Source organism: Xiphias gladius, chromosome 5 (genome assembly GCF_016859285.1).
Source record: "Xiphias gladius isolate SHS-SW01 ecotype Sanya breed wild chromosome 5, ASM1685928v1, whole genome shotgun sequence".
Classification (NCBI taxonomy): domain Eukaryota; kingdom Metazoa; phylum Chordata; class Actinopteri; order Istiophoriformes; family Xiphiidae; genus Xiphias; species Xiphias gladius.
Genome location: NC_053404.1, coordinates 20393523 through 20417163, shown reverse-complemented (window position 1 = coordinate 20417163; position 23641 = coordinate 20393523). Strand labels below are relative to the sequence as shown.

Genomic DNA, 23641 nt, shown 5'->3' with positions numbered 1-23641 from the left:
CGGCGAGAAACAATTCAGACCCGTATCGCTCTGCCATTGGCCTACGACCAAACCGCCGATCGTGATTGGTCAATCCACGTGTCTCTCCCTAAACGTTCCGACCAGAAACACGGCCGCTCTGAAAGCGTGATATCCAACAGGTAACTCATTGTACAGCATAGCTTCATATAATTATCCAGACAATTTACACCGGTATATTTGTAGGGTTTTTTTTTGAACCAGTAGCGTAGACAGAATGATGCGCTTCTGTTGCTAGCTCGTCTTATTTTCGAAGGCAATTTCTCCCACGCGTATCCAGGCATGATGTGCTAGCTAGCTTGCTAACATGTTACCGGGTAGCCATGGGAGCTTTAACGTAGCTGCTGATGTTAGTTCAGAAAACAACATTAATATTGGCCCGGAGTGGTCACTTTCTCTCCTAACAGTAACATTAACTCAGTCCCTTTCAGTTACTTTCCTACGTTTTGGGCGTGTTTTGGTAAATGACAGCTGTTGTAGCTAGTTAGCTAAGGGAGCAGAGCATGCAATTCGTTTAACGATGTTCAGCTGTACATTTTGGGAAAACGCGGATCTTTCTCACTGCTTTTAGCTCTACTTGCGTGCCACTGTAATACAACATAGCTGTGTGCTTTTGTTAATTTCTACCATTAACCTGCACAGAGAATGCAGATCAAAACTAGTTATGAGGCCAAGAGATGGCCACATTTATATCATAATAATGTCTACACAGATCACGATATCTTTGGCAACAGAGACACGACAAACAATTATTGAACTAAGAAAACACGACTATATGAGTTAGTCCTACAAAATAAATATCACATGCAGCCGACTAACTACAACAACTGCAAGTATTATTTTTTAAGATATGTAAGTCATGTGAAACTTTAAAATTCCTGAGGAACGAGTTCCTCTTCCTTTTCGAGCCACGGGTGATACCATTCGTAAGTGGTGTTGTGTTTCCCTTAAAATGAACCCAAACCCTTCTAGCCATCTCTGCGACTCCTGACCATAATTGAACGAAATCCTAAATTATGCCCCAGCCACAGAATGCAGCACGACACGAAACACTATTTGAAGGGGAAACATTAAGAGAGGAAACCTCTCACCCACAGTTCAGACTTTGAAAGCTAATTTATTCTGTGATTTCATGCCATTTTTATTAATTAATGTGGATGTTTCCAGTTAATAAAAAAAAAGCAAGTAAAGGAAAGTGAAACTATCATCTAGACACATTTAATTCCAGTTGTGTTTCATGTGTTTAAAGTGATATATAAAGCAGATAAAGTGAGTATCAGTTTTAACTTGATATTTCTGTCATGTCCATAGTCATGTCTTTCCATCAGGACCATGGGGCTCCCAGGGGAGGAATGCCCCCAGGCCAGCACGGCTCCCCTCAAAGCTACCGACCCACCAACCTGAGGCCGCCCCCTCCCCAGCCTCCTGTGCCCCCGTACCACTACGATCCACAGACTCCTCCCAATTCAGGCTACCATGGGAACAGCAGCTACATGCCTCCACACTCTGACTTCATGCAGTACCCTCCTCCAGCGCCATCCCAGACTCCCAGTTCTCTTAACCAGTGTCCAGCGCGCCCACCTTTTCCCAAGCCCCCAGTCCGGCAGGGCTTCCTAGAACCCCCTCCTAACTTTCCACCTCCTCCCTTGCCCAGCTCCACAGGGGGTCCAACACCAGGTTCCCAGGTGTCTGCTCAGAATGCCTACCACCCTTACATGATGCCACCTGTGCCCCCGCCACCATTACCACACCCGCCCATGCCTCACCCCATGGCTTCTCAGTCTATGAGCTACCATCCTCCGTACTCCATGAACTACCCCCATCCTCCCCACCCCCCCTTCCCTCCTCCCACCTTCAGCCCTGGCTACACCCAGAGCCCCAGCTCATTCAAACCAGACCATAACTTCAGGCACGGGGGGCAGTATAAGTTCGAAAAACCCATGGACAACAGGAGGTCTCCAGAAAGAGCGTATCGCCACGATGACCACAGGCAGAAGGGCTACGGCTACGGTAGCCACGGTGATAGGCACAAAATGGAATTTCCTGGAGAGAGGAAAGATCGCGGGAGGAGCCCAGACAGGCGTGCCAGGCCAGAGGGTGGAAGGTACAGGTCTGAGTACGACAGAGGCCGGACTCCCCCCAGACACAGGAGCAGGGATCGTAGCAGGTAAACAGACAGCCGTCTCCTGAATGAGATCGATTTGTGAAATGATTTTTTTTCTTACCACTCCGTGTGTGTTTGTTGACAGAGAAAGGTATCGTCACAGAGAAAGTCGGAGATCTCAGTCGCCTGACAGGCACAGAAAAAAGCCACGGAGGTACATGTGTTATCCCTTATTTGTCTTATTGTAGTTGATGTGAAATGCTAATCCCCATTCAACCTCTTTTGTTTTTGTCCCTTTTTAGCCGTGGTTCAGCTCGCACCCTTTCTTACAACTTCCATATTTTCGCAGTATTTGTTTGTGCACTTCATGTATATATATTTTTAGGGTTCTTTAATTTTAATTGTTTAGATTAATAAGGTATCTTTGAATTTTAGAACAGCTGACACATAAGGAGAGATGGTGGTTTTCTGTTTCTATTGTAAATCCTCTAGGTTGCTTGCATATTCTTTGGATATGAAATGGTTCCATGATTTCCCCGAATCCCCCAGGGGTAAAAACAGTGCATAACTTTGAAAATTCTCTGTTTTTAAATTGGAAATTATTATGAAGCTGAATATTAAAACTTCAGCCTGAAGAAACTGTACTGTTAAGGTTCTACCTTACAGACCATATACGGTAGAATTCTGAGTACTCTTCTTGCTCCTGTGCAGTGACTAGTTGTGCTGCAAGAAAGTCAGAGCACAAGCACATTTCCGTGAGGTTGGATTACTGCGAGAGACAGAAAAAAAGTCCCCAGCATCTTAAGCAAGACCTTTCCTGCCTCGTGTCCTTCAGAGTCCACAACCCGCATATATTGCAGGCTTTTTGTTAAAATCTTTAGTCTCCAAACCCAAACTGAGACACTCGGATGATGTTGCTTGGGTAATTTTCCCAGACAAAGCTCCCCCAGAAACACTATCAGACATTATACAACTATTAATGCTGAGTTTGATGCTCCTCCAATGACTAGTAAATTGCTAGTTTAAGTGTAAAATCTGCTGCGTTCCCCTCTGATAATTGTATTGCTTTCAATGATATCTCTTGGTCTTCATTTAGTAAATGGAGCTAACTCAGGTGTCAACATGGGACCTTAACTTGGTCCTTTGGTCACATAATACCAAGTGGTTGTATATGGGGATGCAGATTTTACCTCTCGTCTCTCCTCATTGTGATCCTGGTTTTTGTCGTTTGTAGTCGGTCCGCAAGCAGAGACAGGAAACGGGCTCGCTGGGAAGAGGAGAGGGACAGGAGGTCGGAGGGCTCCTCAGGCCCGAGCAGAGAGCGCAGCTACTCCTCCATCAGGAGCAGAGACTCTGATGAGGCTTTCAGTGACAGAGACCGAGAGCGAGAGAGGGAACGGGACAGAGACAGAGAGAAAGAAAAGGAGAAGGGGGATGATGAGAAAGAGGAGGAGGAGCTGCTGAAACCTGCCTGGATCCGCTGCACCCACGCTGAGAACTACTACTCCAATGACCCCATGGACCAAGTGGTACTGTTGGCACTTTGGTCTTAATTATATCTTTCTATTTGTTTGTTGTATTATCTAATTATTATCATACATGTGGTAACCTTTTGCAACAGCTTGAGTCTATTGCCATAAAAAAGTCATTGCTTGCAGTTTGTCACAGTCAGGTGCATAAGTATTTGGACAGTGACACAGTTTTTGTAATTTTGCCTCTGGAAACCACCACAATGGATTCGAAACAAAGTCATCGAGATGTGTTTGAAGCGTAGACTTTCAGCTTTCATTCGAAGGGGCTTAACAAAAATATGTCAATAAACGTTTAGGAGTTACAGCTGTTTTTATACATAGTCTTGACCTGGCCAGATGTTGTGAAGGGCTATTCTTCGCCAGGGAAAATATTCTGCCATCATCCGGTGAAGCTGTCTTCAGTGGTCATGGAATAATGAGGGAACAGGCCAGACCTGGCCATGAAACAGATTGTCAGTCATGTGTCCAAATACTTTTCAGCCTCTGAAAATGAGGGAATATGTATAAAAATGGCTGTAATTCATGAATGGTTAATGCAATATTGCACCCCACGATCTTCTAATGGGGTATATGTGTACCTAACCGTATAGGTAGTTTAGACAGGAGAATATCTTGTTTTGGTTGACTGGATTTAACACATTGTCCATTAACACTGAGGACAGACTTGTTTGATATTGTTTTTTCCAACTGACCACTAAAGGAAATGTTTCTAATCTTGTGTCTGTCATTTCATCAACTTTGCCTTTGATGGTGTTGTTTAAGAGTTTGACTAATTTCTCTTTAACACCATATGTTTTGTGGGCTTTCAGTTAATAGCGAGCGCTCAAAAGACGCTTCAGTCGCCCTTTTCAAATCATCCAGTCTTCTCAAATGCTCTTCTGATTCCTTTGGATCTTTTGGATAGCGCCGACTCCTTTTTCATCTCTAAAACTCTGACCTTTACCAGTCGTCCCCGAATGGTTGTTTCATGCTGTCCTCAGTTAATTTCTTCCCGCAAATTTACACATTCTGGCAGAGACCTGACCTGTCCTTCAGTAAAACTAAATTGAAGGCAAATGTTGAGATGGAGAGTAACTTTATTTCTTTGCCCGTCAGTGAACAGATTCACCACTGTTATGTCTCTCTCTCTTTTCTGCTGTGACAGCGAGGTTGTTACCTTTGGGAGTTAGTTACGGTTGCTGCCCCTAAAGGGTTCTTGAATCACACTGATGGTCTGTGGCACTGAGAGTGCAGGTCACAGTGGTGTAATCTTTGTGAGGACTGAAAGTACAATGCCTAAATGTACTTTTCAAAGTGTAAAGCAGATATTTTTTCTTTTAGTGACATAATTAAGTTTCTTACTTCGTTTTTTCATTGTATCATATTTCACGAGTGTATTTTTGTCATCTGTACAACAGCCAAGGTCGCACTCCGCCATTTTGATTTTCACTAATAGATCAACTTACAAAGCGACTGCTGGTGTGCATTTGAGTTTCTTCAATGTGCACACATTAAAGAAACTCAAATGCATTTGTACTTACATTTTTAAAAAGTTGTACTCTATGCAATAAATAATAATTGGGACATCAAATTTAAAACATTGAAACACCAGCTGGACTGCAGTATTAATCAGGCCTTTCTCTATCAACAACAGTTCTGTTTAACATTGAATAAAGACAAAAAAAAGAAAATCAACTGTGTCACAGAATTTCATGTATTTTATTTGAATTGGTTTATTCCAGGGAGACTCTACGGTTGTGGGAACCAGTAAACTGCGGGATCTGTACGAGCGCTTTGAGGAGGAGCTGGGAAGGAGACAGGAGCGAGCCAAGGCTGCGCGACCGAAATGGGAGCCACCCAAGACCAAACTGGATGAGGATCCAGGTGGGTAGTGCTGAGAAACTACACTCAGGCGTCAGTTTATAAGGAAAACCTCCCCGAAGCTTATGCAGTCCGTGTGTGTTAAAGAGGTGTTGATTCAGCGGTCTGACCTTTTTGGTGCCTGCAGTGTGGGGCGTGGTTGAACTGCACTGCATCGTGGTAACAGGTGGTTCTATTATTTTGTCCATCCCATTCAAATCACCAAGGGTAGACTAAATAACAGACGCGCGTCTTTGTATAATGCAATACAGTTCAACAGCACCACAAACTTCATCCTCCCAAATGATCATATGGTTGAATCAACACTTCTTTATCACAGTGTCAATAAAAACTTATCATTACAACCTTCATGAAAATAGGATTTATTGCAGGACAGTTGTATTAGAGTGCATTAGTTTTAGCTCGGTATACCTAATAAACTGCCATCTGATTGTAGTTGGGTAATACTGCATGAGCATTTGTATCTTCTTTATTGACTCTACATAGATTATTGGCATGTTAATGATTTTAAAACGTCAGAATTCCTGTTGTATTTGAGGAAAGGAGCCTTTTTCCCATGTTAAAAGCACTGTCACATACTTTTGTTGAATTACTGAAGCAAATCAATGCAGATAAAAGCCGTGATTGCATTGTAAAGTAATCTGGGATAAAAGTTTTGCTTACATCTTGCAGTCCTAAAGATCACGTGTTTTTTTTTTTTTTTCCCTCCAGCAGCCAGTGATTGATTTCTTAATTGAAACTTTTTACCTGCTCATACTTCCTGTTGTGTTACGTTTGCTAGCATGTAAGTTGTTCCGGATAGATGCAGCAGCTAAATAAAAATCAACAGTTGATACATCTGTCAGCAGCCTTTTGTAGTTGATGCGCATAAAAACTTGGTCTCCTCAGCACTGCATTAGGCAGACGCAGAGATTGAGTTCAGTGTTTATGATGTTATCTGCAGGGCTGTCAGCTTGATTAGCTCTTCCAGCACTACAATAATATCAATCTCCCTTGGGTAGAGAGCTAAAAGCCACAAAACTATTCAGATGAATGGTAATTATGATCCACGCTTTGGTGTGAGGTTTCTTTTCGGTAAGTGGGAGAGAAATAAAGAAAACAAGAAGTGTCATTATTGGCAACTGTGCTGCTCTTTTAATTTCGTACATGCATTTAAGTCTGCAGATGGGTAGAAAAGTAGGAATTGTAATCAACTACGAACAGCTGATCCAACATAGTGATTGGTAAATCATGCTAAACTCTAGTTGTTTCCCTAAAGGAACATTAAGACATGAATTTGCTTTTTCATCAGCATTGTGAGGATAATTATTCCTCCCAAAGAGCGGGCAAAGACAGAGTGCACACAATTGAAAGCACTGTGACAGATTGCTTCACTGAGACTTTATGTTGTATAATGCTTTGTGAAGGCACAGCTGAGCAAGGGGAGCTTAACCACTTGACCAGCTCCGACTCAGCGAATTGTGTTTCAGTAGTCAGCCCTATAACGTTCTGATGATTAAAGACCTTTTTTGTACTTTGGTTCCAGACGACAGCAGCAGTGACTCAGACTGTGAGTCAGATGGCGAAGGAAGCACCTGCTCCAGCAGCTCGGACTCCGAGGTTTTTGATGTCATTGCCGAGATCAAGAGAAAGAAAGCTCACCCCGACCGCCTGCACGAGGAGCTGTGGTACAACGACCCAGGACAGGTTGGTCTGTCTTAACAGAGGCGTACTCATTGTGCAGCATTTATTATGTTACAAAACCAAATCCTGGTGTTCTGTGTTCTACATTTATCTTCTGTCATTCTAAGCGGTTCTGCCAAAGTTTTAAAAGTTAGAGAAGAGATTCATCCAAAACCATTCCTGAAGCCACTCCTTAACTTAAAGGGCGTTAAGGAGTTGCTTCAGGGCGGTGGTGGGCAAATAGTGAGCCAGTGGGCTAAATCAGGCAGTTCAGCAAAAAGATTTGGCCCCCTGACAACAGGTGAATTTTTCACTTTCATGCATTACATCAAAACCTTCACATGATTATTCACAAATCTACTGTAGCTGATAGTGTACGTCCAAAGCAACTGCAAATCCCAATAAACCTGATCATGTAACATCTGATACTGCCCCTACATGAAGGGAAGCAGTCAAACCAGACAGTTTAACAAATGAGTTTTAAAAGAAGTGGATAGCTGAAACATATAAACAACCTACAGGCCTGTGTGTCCAACACCCCTACAGAACGGGGAGTCTGCAAAACTTAATACACTGCGAGTTCGTCATTTGCGCAGTAATGCTAAACCAAAAAATGGCCAGGCTAATATGTTTGTCAAAATGAGCCCATTTAGGATAAATGGGTGAGGTAGGCTGAGGTCATTAAGAATAATTTAGAAACAGTGTGTCCAGTGCATAATTGTCCACCAGAGTGCGCTGAAAAGTTCAATGTTTAACCATAAAATTCTTTAATTAGTTCTTTAATTCCTTGTCGAGATCGTTTGTTTCAACTGATAAATCGTTATCAGGAAAACTCTGAGAAAAACCAATGGAATGAATCACATTCTTCTTTTATTCATGAAATCCTTTTTTTTTTTTTTTAAGTTTTGCTGAATTTTGCATAAAATAGAGATGAAAGGATCTAAGCTTCAATACCTTAAGCAACATGAAGAGTAGATGCGTAGCCTCATTCAAGTCCAAAGGTAATGGAAGGATGCACCTCTGCCCCTGTATAGCAGGGAATGCGTTGGGGTCTCGGTGCCATTGTGTCTATAATCTAGAAACACATCGTGATATGATACTTTATTGAATATTTAATGAATTACCAACAATATTGAGAGCACCAGGTTCAGGTCTCAGGGAGCCTTTGAAATCCTTCTAGTAAATATTGATTCAGTAGATGAGGCAGTTTGAGGTCTGGCATCTGCCTATGCAATTTGAATAGTGTTCAGAGTATTGAAGAGTTTGTTTTTCCTGTAAAATGATTTTAAGTTTCTACTGTTGAAATATTCGGAGAACTCATGAAATATCACTGTCGATAAAATATAATTAGTTGTAGCCGTAGGCCAACTATTTTTTCCTTTTGTGTTATGTATCTTATCGAAGAGTTAAGACCTTTTTGTCAGAGTTTGCCTTCACATCGCCCTGACACTATCGCAAAGGCAAACTTAAAACTCAGAACTCCAGTGAAGAAATAAAGGTCAGGAGTGTACAGTTTAGAGATGTAAAATGTTCAGCAGCTCCTGCGTTATACATGACAAGTGGAGCAGTCGACGCTGATTTACGTATTTTCTTTCTGTCCAGATGAATGATGGTCCCCTGTGTAAGTGCAGTGCCAAGGCCAGACGTACAGGGATCCGCCACAGCATCTACCCGGGGGAGGAGGTATGACACGCTGTGAATAAATCACCCTTCCTTAACCTTGAAGTTGTGCCACACAGGGGCAAGGACATTATTCTAGTCAGCCTAAATGTATTCTCTATGCAGAGGCCTTTTTTATATTGTATTAAAAGGGCAGTAAGTAAGATTTCATCATCCCAAAGAACCAAATCTGAAAGAATTTGGCAAAGGAGTTGGTCCCTAACAGTGATTCAGCAAGTACTTTGGCTCTTGCTGAGATTTCTGGTTTTCATAACTCATTCTCTAGCGATACTGTGTTTTGGAACAAAAACACCCACATGGATGCATCTTCAGCTGACCAGTGTAACACATTTTAGCAACGAAGACAACAAAGAACAACAAACCTCAAAGCTGTTTTATTCTCCTCGTCTTAATCGTAGGTGGGATATTAATCCTGCATTGCATTCACTATACTTTTTGCATGTAAGGTGAAAGGGAGGCTAGTTTAGGAGGAGGTACAGATAGTTTTCCGTTTGCTCGCCGGCAGTGACCAATGAAGGTCATGGATAACTTAATGAGTGTTTCAACCTATGGCAAAGTATTTTGCATGGATGTAAAGTAACATCAGCCTCCAGACAAATGCCGGTAAATCTCGGCTACAGTATTGTAGATTTCTACTCACCGCCCACTTTTGCACAGCATGGGTTACTTGAAGGTCGTGTTGTGACTTAAAAAATCGATTTGGGGTCGGTAAATGAACGGGGCTGGCTCCCTTGTTAGCTGAGTAGTTGACTAATTGCTTGCTTGACTTGGAAATGATGAGTCAATCAGTTGTTTTTTATGGGTTTTTACTGTATATGGGCAATATGGTTGTACTCGTTAAAGGATGTCAGTGAAGCTTTTCGTCACCAGGCATTTCTGGGATATATTTGTCACACCTCTGTCTCCACATTAATTTCACACACATTTTTGCTAAATATGTTTTGTTCTTCATTCACTTCTGTACTTGATAAAACCCCTCATCGTAACCGCATTAATCTGTGGAGGTAAAAAAAAAAAACAATCAAAGATTTCAGGCAAATCAACAAACTGATGAGTGGTAGAAATCGTAAGATGAGTCAATCAACAGAGAAGGAATCGGTAACTGTTTTGATGGTAAATCATTTGGGAATTTCTCAAGCAAAATTGCCGTATAGGTTTTGCTGCATTTATCTTTTCTATACCGTTGTAAACTGAATATCGTTGGGTTCCGGGACGTTGGTACGTCATCTTCAGCTCCGGGAAGTTACGATAGAGATTTTTCAGCATTTGCTGATATTTTATAGATTAGCTAGTAATTGAGGATTTATTTGGCAGATTCACTGAAAATGAAAATAGTCATTAGTGGCAGCGCTAGAAATGTTTGACATGTGGACACAACGGGAGTCATCAGTCATAATTTGTTTCTCTTAAATCACAAGTGGCTCCAGGACAATGTAGGAACAAAGCGTACGCATATGATGTGTTAAATTCACTTTTAAAGAGGGTAAGGTGTGTGTCAGCTATTGCCTTTGTGTGTCTCTTTCAGCCCGTGAAACAGTGCCGTCCAATGAACAACAATGCGGGAAAACTGTTTCACTACAGGATCACTGTGTCTCCTCCTACCAACTTTCTGGTATATATTTTTGTCTTTTTTGTCAAGATCCAAAAATGAGAGAAGTTGCGTGTATTTATGAAAATGTGAATCTGAATAATAATAGATGGTAGAATGTTTATCATCTGTGTTGTAACTTCATGATATCTTCAATGTTTCCGTGTTCTTTAACTGGTATTTTACTGGAGCATTTGAGTACAGTATTATGATTTTGTATTATGTGTTTTACACAGTTTCATGGCAGCAATCGCTGTAAATATTACAACATTCCTTCAGCTGCACTGTGTTGTTACAGTCTGAGCCTGTGCGACCTGTGGTTCTCTGTTTCAGACTGACAGGCCGACGGTGATCGAGTACGATGACCACGAGTACCTGTTCGAAGGCTTCTCTCTTTTCTCCCACACGCCTCTCACTAATGTAAGTCTGCTTGGAGGTACAGGCGATGAGCCCTGACTTTAACACCGCGGTAGTTTCAGATTTTTGACAGTAGGTCTGTGTCACGGTACAGTCGTTTCAGTTTCATCCCAGTTATGCCTGTTTTTTATAATTGATGTCACTGTTATTTATTTAGTTACTCGGAGTCTGCAGTTCCTCTCACATTGTGTTTTTTGGAGGCAGGAGTCACCCAGAGTTTACTTGACTGTTTTATTTGTAAGTTTCACATCTCAAAGATGAAACCAAAAAGTTTACAAAGTTGCTGACACCTTCTCCATAAGCTAAAAAAAAAAAACCTGTCAGGGAGTCATTTCGTATTCAAACACACATGCGTGTTAAGCATAAAACCAGCTATGTATTTTACATAATTTCACTTAAGACCATAAAAATCAAACGCTCCAAACGAATGTGAATAGTAAGGACAAATCAAAATTTTAACACTGATTTGCACTGGTGGATTTTTTTTGTTTGGTACTATGGCATGGTGACATTTCTAGATTGTTATTTATCAACCTTCAGGAAGATCGAATCACAAAGATATGATCATGTTTTGCAAACTTCAGGATCCTATCATGAAAAGCGGTAACCAGAGGAGGAACCATAAAGCCAGCAAATTATCGGCCAGTTGTGCTAACTTGATTTAGCTGGGACATGTCGGTTGGTGGACCTTCATTTTGATTTGCTATAATTTCTCTTAATCGTCAGATCTCTGAGATATTTGTCCTGCGTCATAAACTAGTGACTGACAGGGTGCAGGCCGTCCGATCCTTTCTTTATTCAAAACAAACAAAACCCATTATTGAAAATACATTTGTCATATGGTTATACATGTTATCAGGATGTTATCATATCCTCGAATTATTAAAATATTTTTTATTAATATTTTTTTATGATTTAGTTTCAGCACCGTCCTGGTATTCCACCCACATCTGCTGTGAATTCTTTTCTCTCTCCTCTCTGGCGCGTGAGCCTGCCTGCATGAACCTCTGCTGTGTAAAGCAGGCGGGTCCATGATCGGTTTCATTACCGCTCTCCACACACGGGCCAACTGCTGCTCAGCACGGCACCATTCGCCCTTCTACGTGTCTGTTAGGGCAACACATATAATTTAGGTCAGCGTTTGAGTGAAAAATCCCCTCCTCCTTTAACTCCACTCTCCTCAAAAATAACTTCAAATCGGCTTTTGGCTTCGGGTCGGCTTCTTTGTTGCCTGGACAAAGTGCTCATCTCTCGCTGTGCTGACCTTGTCGCAGATTCCCCTCCCTCACTTTTGAAGGCCCATCAGTGTCTGTCAAACATTAGAGAGGTCGTGACTTAAAAAGGACCCTCTCTTTCTGTAGCCAATTGAGCTGTGCGCCTGGCTTTTTTTCTTTTTTTTCGAGGAGGAAGTTTAAAAGGCAACGAGAGATCGACAGGAGACAACCAAACCCTGTTTTTTGAAAATTCGTTCCAAGTGTGAATGTTTCTGTGTCCGGATATATATGCGTGCTTGCGTCTGTCAGTGTCTACGCGTGGGTTTTTTTTTTTTTTTCTTTCCTTTTCGGCATGTTTGAATAATAAACTACTTGGTCAATATCCATCTAGCCTGAAAAGAGCCCCAAGGATTAGGCATGATTTGAACTGGATAATTTAAGCAGCCCTTGTTAAAAGCCGGGGTAAACGCTTCGTGGCAGTGTGGGGATTAGGAACCTCGGAGCGTGGTGATATTAGCCCCCTGCTAGTTAGCCGCTGGGATGGGCAAGAATGAATGTGACTCCCAGGTTAATCTCTTAAAATGGACCCCTGCGCTCTGACAACAAAGACCGTGTAACTAGGGAGATTAAACACAGAAGAGCAGGCTTATCTATTTAGCGAGATTTGAGTTACTTAATTTTCAAGAGTCAGGTGCACGCCTGTGCGTGTGCGCGGGGAGGCATGAGTGTTTTTACATGTCTGGGCTTTTAAATTGACCAAAGGTCATGCGTGTTTATACACAGTGCGGTGAATTAGAGTGGGATTTCTCGGAAAATACAACTTTTTCTTGACACGCATGTGGCTGTGAGCGCCATTTGGGGCTAGCTCCACAGCAGAGATGAGGTTTTAATGAGTTTCCTTGAAAAGCTGTAACCTCTGCCTAACGCCACGGTAATGAATCGGCCCGTCCTTTCTTCTGCTCGTCCTCTGTCCTTTCATCATCACAGATTCCATTGTGCCGTGTGATCCGCTTCAACATAGATTACACCATTCACTTCATAGAGGAGATGACACCAGAGGTCAGTAAAACCCCACTTTATCTCCCAGCTCTTTCTCTCCCGTTTCTCACCCCTTTTGTTTTTATCTCAAACGGCTGAGTCTGAGCAGAGCTGAGCCACATGTAACCCTCGCACCTCAGTCCCTGGGTGAGCCGAGGTGCTAATCCTTTTAGAAGAGGAATGGAGGTTGTTTTTAACCTGCTGAGGGTGATTACATCGATAAGGAGGCTTATGTGATAAAGTTAGCGAACTGGATTTACTTATCAGTCATATCTACATTAAGGCACCCTTGCTTTTTTTGAGTCTGCTTGCACTGTATGCTCACAAAATGCTGTTATCAAACACTGCTTTTTTTTCTCCTTTGTCCAGAACTACTGTGTCCGAGGCCTGGAGCTGTTTGCCTCCTACTTGTTCCAGGACATTTTAGAGCTGTATGACTGGAACCTGACAGGTAGGAATCCCAAAAAAAAAGGGCCAGTTTCAAAAAAGCGATTTGCAGACCATCTCACTTCGACCGTTTGAGATCAGAAATGGTGTCAGCTTCATGTTTTACAAATAATCCTCCAACCCTAAATTGCAGATAAATTTGCAAGTCCTATGACATATGTATGCAGATTACCTCCAATTTGTAGCAGAAGTGGGCCCCTGGCCGGACTGTCGGATCCCTTTTTCTCTGTTTTTATGGGAACCTATTACGAGTCCTGACCTTTAGACATTATTTTTATAAACCTATATTTTCTTAATTGATGTAGTGGTTAGTTAAATATGTACAGTGGCAAGAAAAAGCATGCGAGCCCTTTGGAATGATCTGGTTTTCTGCATTAATTGGTCATAAAATATGATCTGATCTTCATCTAAGTGACAAGTATAGACATTAACAATGTGCTTAGCTAATAACACACAAACAGTTATAATATTTAAACACACCCATTAAACATACACAGAGTTTGTGGAAGAAGTAAGTAAACAATTGGATTTAAGAAGAGGTTGAACCAATATTCTTTGTTTTAAGTCATTCAGTAGGGCTACACATACACTGTGAATGACTGAATGATGCATTCAGTATGGAAACGAACAATACAATATTTGTGTGTTAATAGTTAAGAGTAGATTGTGTTTTTTGTTATTGATCTGACCATACTGTAAGACAAAATTATACAAAATTTACAGTCACAGATAATAGTTGAGATTAGAGTGTACGTTAAAATTGCTACGATGAATTCTGATCGATAATTTTAATGAAATTGTCGAGCAAAATAATTGTGATTTGTCTTTCCAGCTGTAACTTTGCACTCCTAATCTGTTAATTTGCGCATGTTAGATTTTATTGTGAAAAGTTTTCCTCTGCCTGAACAATCAACAACAACAAAAAAAAAATGTGCTCCTCCATCCAGGTCCTGAGTCTGACAATGAGGCCTCCGGATGCCAGCGGTTCCATTTTATGCCCCGTTTTGTCCGATTCTTGCCCGGTAAGACTTTTAACAACCCGCACGGAGCCTTCACTGCTTTGCTTTTCTCTCTGTCCCCCTCTGGTGGTCAGTGGCAACGTAGGTCTCCAGTTAACAGAACAGAGAAAGGATGCGCGTCTCCAGTAATGTCTACTCCAAACATTTCTGCATCTGATGTTGATATTCGTGGTATGTTCCGCAGGTTCACTTACAGAGCCCGGGCAGCTGTGTAGCTGCATGGTATTCATCTTTGATACACATGATGGTGCTGGCGCACTATGATATTGCCACAGAGTTTGTTATGACAGCCGTGCCACCTACCTTCTTTCCATCAAAAAACTATTTCTCCCCTAGCTCTCCCAATTTAGTCCGCTACAAACGCTTATCTGCTTCTTTTACAATAGCACAAAGAAAACAAAAAAACAAAAAGCAAAACTGTCCTATCCGATGTTTCTGTGGTGATCTGTAAAGAGAGGGAGGGAGGAGACGGGGAGTTAGAGAGAGAGCATGATGGTGGTGCATTTGAAAGTTACAGCGAGAGTGTGTGCGCATTTGTTATTGTCTTAATGCATTGGCTTGGCTGAGAGGGCAGTGGATTTTTGTGTGTCTGTCCATGTAAACACTCGTAAATGGAGGTCAATCAATTCACTTGCATTTTGCATGAGGGTCTATTAAACTAACTCCGTTTGACCTGGTAGACTGCATGTGTGTGCTCGGCTGTGTTTCTCTGCCCACGCATTCATACGTGACTGTCTGTTCACTCCTTATTTTGTGATACAGATTTGAATGTAATTCCATGCGCGCGTCATCATGTGCCTTCACATATTGTGCGGCATTCGACCTTTCATCGGCGCCCGTGTTTACCTGCGCGTTTCCCGAACAATGCAATTGTGATGCATGGGGACGTTTTCGCGGTATGTAACATTGGCTAAAAAAACTGAGGGGGTTGGCAGAGGTGAGGCGGGGAGAGATGCTTGGGTGAAAAAACAAAGACTTTCTCCAACATGAATGTTGATTTTGGGCCAAGGATTTTGAACAACAAAAGCATGTGTTGTATGGAAGCTCAGTGAAAAAAGTCACAGCTTGTTTAATTCCCCAAACTGCTGAGATTTTTGTGTATTTTTTTGTTTGCCCCCCCCCCCTATAACTGTATTTGCATGTAGTTGCTTTTGGTTTGTATTTATGTTAATTAATATTTATATTGTAGACGGTGGGAAGGAGGTGCTGTCCATGCATCAGGTGCTGCTCTACCTGCTGCGCAGCAGCAAGCCCCTGGTCCCCGAGGAGGAGATTGCAGACATGCTGCAGTGGGAGGAGCTGGAGTGGCAGAAATATGCGGAGGAGTGCAAGGGCATGATCGTCACCAACCCGGGCATGGTGAGGCCTCAGCTTCTCTGTTACGACAGAAGGTGGCCTTGTCTGCCGTTTCAAGGGCATTTGTCGCCCCCAACCCCGACACTGCAGGAATAAGGCTGTTCCTGTTAGCCTGTGACATGAGCAACATCACCTATTATCCCCAAGGGCGTTTGCTGTCATCAACACTATTCGGGCCGAAGCTTTCATGTAACAGTGAAGTTGTTTAACCTTCTTGTCTGGCCCATATTTTAAAGGATGTACAGTAATTGTTTTTGGGTAAAGGTGAGGATTGCATTTCTAGCTAAAATGTTGCGTATGAACAGTGAATGTTTGGCTTGGGTAAGTTATTGAATCAACTGCTCTTCCTGGCAGGACGGAATTGTTGCTGGCAGGTTTTCCAGACAGGTGGGTGTATAATAGTCCTGCATCCCTAGACTCAAGTTAAAAATCGGTCTGCCAGTCCGACAAAGTCTATTATAAAGGTCATATATAGAGACTTACTCTGATTGGCGAAAATAGAATAATCTGTGGCAATGGTCATCAATGGTCATCTTCATTGTCACTCTCAGGGTTTCTTATTTTGAGTTTGGTGGTTTGTTATTGGTTAAGTGGCTATGTAATTACCATGCCATTCAATTTAAAATTTTAGAAACAAGCTGAATTGTCCGAAATTTTTCTTAAATAATAGTCGCTAAAAGTTTTATATAAAATTATGGTCATTCCCCAGGTTTGTCTGTGTCAACCCTAATTGATAGTATGGCTGCAACAAACAAATATATGCTTTATGAATGAATCTGTCAGTTAACCCATTTAGTCAGTCAGGAATGCCTGAAAACAGTAAAGGGAAAACATTTTTTGAAATATTGTAAAAATACCCATCGCAAGTATAGCTTTCCCCAAAAAGTCCCCGCAGTACACAGAGCAATGCAATAGTAACAGCGTGGCAGGTGTTAAACTTTACAAACCAAGTCATGTCCTAAAATGACCGAAGACGAGTGCAGGAAACAAAGGGCAGCACAATGCCAGACAGCGTGAGGCAGGGCAGCACAGCTCGTTCCTGTTGGCCGCTACAATACTGCCGGCTCCGGCGTCTGGCTGACGGTGCCCTCGGCAACCCGGCAGGAGAGACGCCCCACAGTGCGTTACGATCTCCTAACTGAGCTATGACCAAGAGACCAACTTCTACATTCTCTGACTGAGTGGAAATCGGATGTTTCCATATCCCAGATGATGGACAAAGACATTAAAATGTGGGTTTTTAGGTAAAGCATTTACAAGAGTATGGTGTGGCTATGCAGCTGACCTGACGCTACATGTACAGGGGAGTGCACCGGTTAGACGTGTTGACTGAGTAGACACTGAAAAATCCTGACTCGGGGACAGCCCTAATCACAAGTTCCTAAAATTCAAACTTGTTTTTAGTCCAAAACCCAAAGATATCCAGTTTAAAGTGTTATTAAACAAAGAAAAGTAGCAAAGTCGCACAATTGAAAAGTGGTAACCAGTCATTTTTGCTTGATAAGTAATTTTTAATGATTAACTGATTATCAAAATAGTTTTGGATTCATTTTCTGTTGATTGAATAATTATTTACACTAACTGAGAGCCATCAAATTTGGTCAAGAAAGTACGTTCTTGGAGGCATAGATCTCAAAAACATACAACAGTTGGTGCTCATTAATCACCGAAGTGTCATTTCAGAGCTATGTGGCCCAGCCCAGTCCCCCCTCATTTTGTAGAAATCTCACCTGCCGTTTTATGTCAAGGTCACGTGGTACTCCGAATCAAAGTGTCCCCTGCCAATCAAACATGGCACGCTCAAGTGATTGTTTCACACGGTGGCGTGATCCACAAATGAGGGCGCCAATGTCATCAACCTCCAATCAGCTATGGCACATAAAAGCGTATGTAAAGATGCTAAATGCCCCAGTATATATAAATTAGCAATTACAATGTATTTGTGTTGGGACTGTAAACAGGGCAATCATCAAGCCTTCCATCGAGCCAATCAAACCTGATTATGTCGCTTTAAAGGCAGAATCAAAGTTGGCTGGTGACCTTTTGCTCTCAAATCAAAGTTTGTATGCAGGCTGTGATGAGCGAGCGCGGCTAATGTCAAGGTGAGCCCGAGCCTTGAGCCATCTGCCGCGCAGCTCATCACGCCTTATGCTACAGCCCCTCTGATCTCACAAAATGCCTGACAGGCTAACTGTGATTTGGGAGTCAGCTGAGGACACGTTGGTTGCCAATCTCCTCCCCGATAAGAGCGTCAGAAGTTAGCTTGCCATCTCTGACATCACTTTATCATTGTGTGCCCGCTACAAGCCAAATCTGGGCCTTATCTCATTACATCCCTGTGACAGACGATCCTCCTGGCGTGGATTATTTGTTATTTCACATATTGGCAGCAGATGATTGAATGATGGCTGCCTTGTAGCTATATGAATGCGGTTATACTGTAACACGACTCACGGTACTGACTTCCTTTTCCCCAGAAACCCAGCTCAGTGCGCATCGACCAACTGGACAGGGAGCAGTTCAACCCGGATGTCATCACCTTCCCCATCATCGTTCATTTCGGGATCCGTCCCGCTCAGCTCAGCTACGCCGGAGACCCTCAGTAAGATCGCATACATATACACACACACGAGCACAGATCTCTCCCCTTATTGCCCCCACCCGTTGGGTACTGCCTCCCCACGTGCCCTCCACTCCTTATTCACCACCGCTCTCCCAGGACACCAAGGATTCTGCCGTTTCACAGAGGAGGACGGGAATGGCATATGTCGTAGAGGAGGCGAGATAGACGGATAGATGGAAAGGGGAATAGAAGGATGAGAAAATGAGTGGCATGACATTTTCACATGCGTCGTCACGGGTCCCATGTTTCCGCTGGGTGCCTCCACCGTGGGAGCTGCTGCAGTTTATGTCTCGTGAATAGTAATGCCGCACACACACACACACGTGCGCACCACCGGGCTGCAGTAGGGAATACAGTACTGTGCTGCTGCATAATTAACAAAAGCAGTGTATTAGATCATCTGGGCCGCGCTCTCTGAGGTGTTCCGAGATATGCGACAACACCACGCCAAGCCAAGCACCAATCAAAAGTCGGCACACAAACTTGGTTTCTGCGCTGTCAGTCTAAATTTAAACCTGCGAATTTTCCTTTTAACTCAAATGTCGGTTCTCAATCACAACAGTCAGGAGGAGGTGCGGGAGGGAAATGGTGGTGATGAAGACGCAAGCAAGAGGATGATCAGTATGAAGTCCATTTAGGCAGAACTAGTTTGCTTCCTCCCTCTGACTAATGTCCCCTCTCCCCTGCTGCTACATTTTAGCTGTCTGTCTGCTGAGCTCTTTCATCCCTGTGCACCCTGCTGCCATGTCAAACTTCTTAAAGCAGCAGACAACGACAAATTTATGGATGAACTGGGACATCATTAGCTGATGCAGACACAAGTAGTAAGAGACCAATGGTAAGGATTTCCTACCACTGCTAATGATGCGTGTAGCGAGGGCAGCAGTTGGTGTTGATTGCGGCGGCAATGCCACAGAGAGGGAGCCTTGGACACAGCAGCAGCATATATTATCTCAGGATACTGAAGAAGCTGTGTAGTCTTCTTCCTATCACACTGCCCACTGGACGCATTAGTGTTCAGGGCCCCCACTCGAGCTTTTCCGGCGCCGTCGCGACCGCTGAGGCAAGAATGATGACATGTCAGAGGTCACGGAATGTAAAGAAAAGGGTGGCAGGGCGGAAGCCGACAGAGAAGGACAGCGAAAGAGGGATGAGACATGAGAGAAACGTACTGGAGGGATGGAAGGAGGGAAGGGGATATGAAAGGCCTGCAGAGACGTGAAAACAAAACGCAAGGGTATAGAAGCGACGGAGAGGGTTGAGACTGGGAGATGGAACCCCTTTCAGACATGCATGTGAATGTGTGTTTCCGTTTTCCTCAGTCTCATTGAATAAGCCACAGACTTTTCTGTGAGAGTGGTGATTGCAGTCTTGCCGTTTTAGATCCCGTAGCATCCCTGCAATACCTCCAATCTGGCTCAAGTTTGAATTGAATGCTGTCACATTTATGCCCCAGTGACACACCCTGTTTGCATTCAGGGCAGCAGAGTCTTCTTCTGTTCTCTCGCAAGCCCGAAGTTGAGAACATAATTTACATACTCAGCTCTGATTGGGCCACAGTGAAGTAGTTCATTTCCTGATCGCTGTGGGTCCGTGCATCATTTTTCTTATCCAAGGCCTGGTAGCTTGTTAAAGTTATATGGTAAAGAATTTTAACGTTTTTTGTTCCCCTAGCTCCTCGATGTTTTGTGAAGTTATTTACATACTTGGGAGGAGTAGAAAACAACTATGTGCTTCTGTTTCCTGAAGAAAGCAACGTGAACGTGATCAGCTGTTGTCAGGTTGTGTCTCCCGTGCGACAGGAGGACATCTGCAAAAAAGCTGGACTATTCTCAGCTCCCTCGCTTCCCACTGCTTGGGTGTCTTTTGACTCTTTGAGTTGTTGCGGGGCAGCGCCAGCATGCCTTGAGTGGCACATTATCACATCTCTAGTGTCTGAGACTGCATGTGTGAGTTAGGTGGGTAATGTCAAGGCTGCGGCAGCGCACGGGTAAATAATCGCAGAGAGATATTAACTGAAATGCTTGTTGTCTTCTAATAACACAGCCAACATTATCACAGCTAACATCTTGTCATATATCTAACTATGCTCTGGCACTCTCAGATTGTATATGAAATATAGATTATGTATTCTATATATATATCTAATATATGATGATATTAGTGGGAAGATTTATTGGTTTGAACTCTACAGGGTTGATTGGACTACTAAAAAAAGCAGGGGCGAGTGCCCCTTGCGTTTATGATGATTGTTGATAAAACCACAGAGAAAAACACTCATTCAAGTGCAAAACAAGTTTTAAAATCTGTCGTTTGGTACCTGGATTTTCCAGCTGACCTTGTGAGTCGCAGTGCATTTAGGTAACAGACCTATGTTTGAATACCAAGACGCCATTACTTTAGGAGATAGATGAAGCCAGCAACGTTAGAGATGCGATGTCTGCAAAGGGCTAGAGATAGGAAACAGGAGAAGGGGGGGGGTTGGAGAGAAAGGAAGAGGCAGCATATGCTAATGAAAGCATGTGCAGGGAGTGGTGAGAGCCGCGGCAGCGCTACCCCGAGAGCACACAGCGGATCTGTGGAAAGGTCATTGGAGCGGATTGGGTGTGAGGGGGGCCTCCCAGGCTGGATAGACTTTCTCTCTCTCTCTGTCTCGCGTTCTCTTTCTTCCTCTCTCTGTCTCTCGTCCACTTGGGCTGTTTCAGTGCGGAGGTGGTGGTGAGCTGATAATCGGGGCGGTAAAGCCGTCTCATTCCCTCGTCTCAGTCTCTAATGAAGTCCCCACTATTAAAGCTCTATAATTCTTCTATTCCACACTACACCCCCACCTCCCTCCCCTTCCTTCATTCCTCCTCTCTCTCTCCTTCTTTCTCTCTATGCCCCTCTCCCTCTCTCTCTGTCAATGCACCATCCTTTCCCCCAAACCCCACCACCCTACCCCTCCATACCACCAATCATAATTGAATAACTCTGGGTAAATGAGGAGAAAGTCTCCTGAATGGGAGCAGAACGGTCACACTCGGCCCTCAGTGCATCAATCAGGAGGTCTGATTGAAAAGGGGAGAGAAGAGGAGAGGGGGCGAGAGGGGGGAGAATGGGGAGGTGGTTAGTATGGTGGCTACATGTCACCTTGCCGATAACTCCCTGCCTCTTTTCAGATGCAAATGAGAGTAAAGACAATGGGGTTTTATAGAAAATGAGAATCGGGAGGTTGTGAGATTGCTCCTGAGCCATGTGTCAGGGCTGCTCAAATGTCTCATGACTTACAGCTTTTTACCAGAAAAGAAAATAAGGTGAACCGCAAGTTGTCAGTGTGCGCGTCAACCCCTGCTCACAGTTCAAACGGTAGACACCAGGAACACGGAGTGTCCACTGCGTCCACTGCCCTCGCACACAAGCAGCTAATGCAATAGCGGCTGCAGGCAACTGTTAAATTATGTTTAATATCAGCCAAGCCGCGGATGAAATATTGATGCGTTGTTGCAAACCAGGAGATTGACTCCTGTTGGTCTGACACCACCTTATTTACTTTTGGCAGGTACCAGAAGCTGTGGAAGAGCTATGTGAAACTACGCCACCTGCTGGCCAACAGCCCCAAGGTCAAGCAGATTGACAAGCAGAAGCTGACACAGAGAGAGGTGGGTTGAAAGAAAACAAACACACTTTGATACTGTTCATTTCCTTTGACACACTCATATTTTAACACTGCCGGGTGGCCTGCATATGTTTTGTGTGGATCTGGTGCCGCGTGCTTTCAATTTAAATCTTTTGGGAGTTCATTTCCTGCTGATATGAAAGGTTATGCTGAAACACTGGAGCACTTGCACACTCTGCAGAAATGAGAGATTCGCAGCCATTAATTTCAAAAACAAAACTATTACCATTACTATCATTCCTGCTGTGCGGGCTGATTCAAATGCTGCTTATCTGGAAGCCACCACTGGTAGTCAGAGTTATTGCCTCAAAGTAACAAGGATGCCGTTTCCCCAAACAAGCATGAGGCAGCCAAAACCTACAAAGGTAACATTATTTTTGGTTGATTTCTGGAAGAACCACAGCCGTGCTGTCACATTGCGTTTAGGGTTTTTGCCACAACACAGGAATATTTGAATATTGCTCCAGGGCTTTACCTTGCAAAAATTAGCACCTATAGGCGATATATGTTATACAAGTATGGACCTGCTTCCTTCCACATAGTTGTGTTATTTGATATTAAATAATAGCTTCAGATATGTAGTAAATGGTTTTACTGTACTGTTATCTTACTTTGACTAGACAGTCTAATTGTCCAGTCTCTACATGTATGAGCAGTGGTCTTGTCATAATTAGGAAACAGAAAAATTTTGTTTTGAACTTGTTTTAGCTGCTTAATTTCCTTTCCTCCAACGCCGTTTCTACATTTCTGTTTCAGATTTGGCTCAGCAATTTGTCATTAGCTTTCTTTCCTTTTGTCTTTACTTCAGATAGAAATATTTAGCTCTCTTTTTCAGTGTGGAGGGATGGATGGCGTCTTTCTTGAGCTGATTGAAGCACCAGTGTGTAGGATTTAGTGTCCTCTAGTGGTGAGGTTGCAGATGCAACCAATTGAATACCCCTCCCTTTCCAGGCATGTAGGAGAAACTGCGGTGGTGTTCGGGTGATGGAAAAATGCAAAAGGCCCTCTCTAGAGCCTCTCTCTAGTGTTTGGTTTTGTCCGTTCTGGGCTACTGTAGAAACACGGCGGTGCAACATGGTGGGCTCCGTGGAAGAGGACCCGCCCCCTATGTATATGAAGGGTTCATTCTAAGCTGACAAAAACACAGAGATACTTAGTTTCAGTTAATTATACAGTAATGAATTCATGATTATGATTATCATATTCCATTTCTGACAATAGATCCCCCTAAATCCTGCACACTGGTCCTTTTAAAGGATAGGTTCATATTTTTTCAAGTCTGTCTTAAAACAATAGTCAGCTGCCCATACGTACTCTGAAACATTTTTTCCTCCTGTTCATACTGACCATTAAAAAATGAAACCCATTCCAAAGTTTAAATGCAGGTAATATGAGGCTTCGGCAGTCTAAGTTAGACAAATCAACGGG

General features: G+C 43.1%; 1 protein-coding gene across 1 annotated transcript in view; it reads left to right on the top strand.

Annotated features, from left to right (window-relative positions):
• Positions 1 to 84: 84 nt before the first annotated feature.
• drosha (drosha ribonuclease III) overlaps positions 85 to 23641 on the top strand; it is an 87327-nt gene continuing 63770 nt past the window's right edge. Inside the window, exons 1-15 of the mRNA XM_040127257.1 lie at positions 85 to 140; positions 1330 to 2185; positions 2268 to 2336; positions 3357 to 3651; positions 5376 to 5517; positions 7040 to 7200; positions 8779 to 8859; positions 10382 to 10468; positions 10778 to 10864; positions 13063 to 13134; positions 13483 to 13564; positions 14508 to 14582; positions 15769 to 15938; positions 18413 to 18537; positions 22097 to 22196. Coding sequence (XP_039983191.1) covers positions 1332 to 2185; positions 2268 to 2336; positions 3357 to 3651; positions 5376 to 5517; positions 7040 to 7200; positions 8779 to 8859; positions 10382 to 10468; positions 10778 to 10864; positions 13063 to 13134; positions 13483 to 13564; positions 14508 to 14582; positions 15769 to 15938; positions 18413 to 18537; positions 22097 to 22196 — 2400 coding nt within the window. The 5' untranslated portion in view covers positions 85 to 140; positions 1330 to 1331. The remainder of the gene's footprint in view (positions 141 to 1329; positions 2186 to 2267; positions 2337 to 3356; positions 3652 to 5375; positions 5518 to 7039; positions 7201 to 8778; positions 8860 to 10381; positions 10469 to 10777; positions 10865 to 13062; positions 13135 to 13482; positions 13565 to 14507; positions 14583 to 15768; positions 15939 to 18412; positions 18538 to 22096; positions 22197 to 23641) is intronic.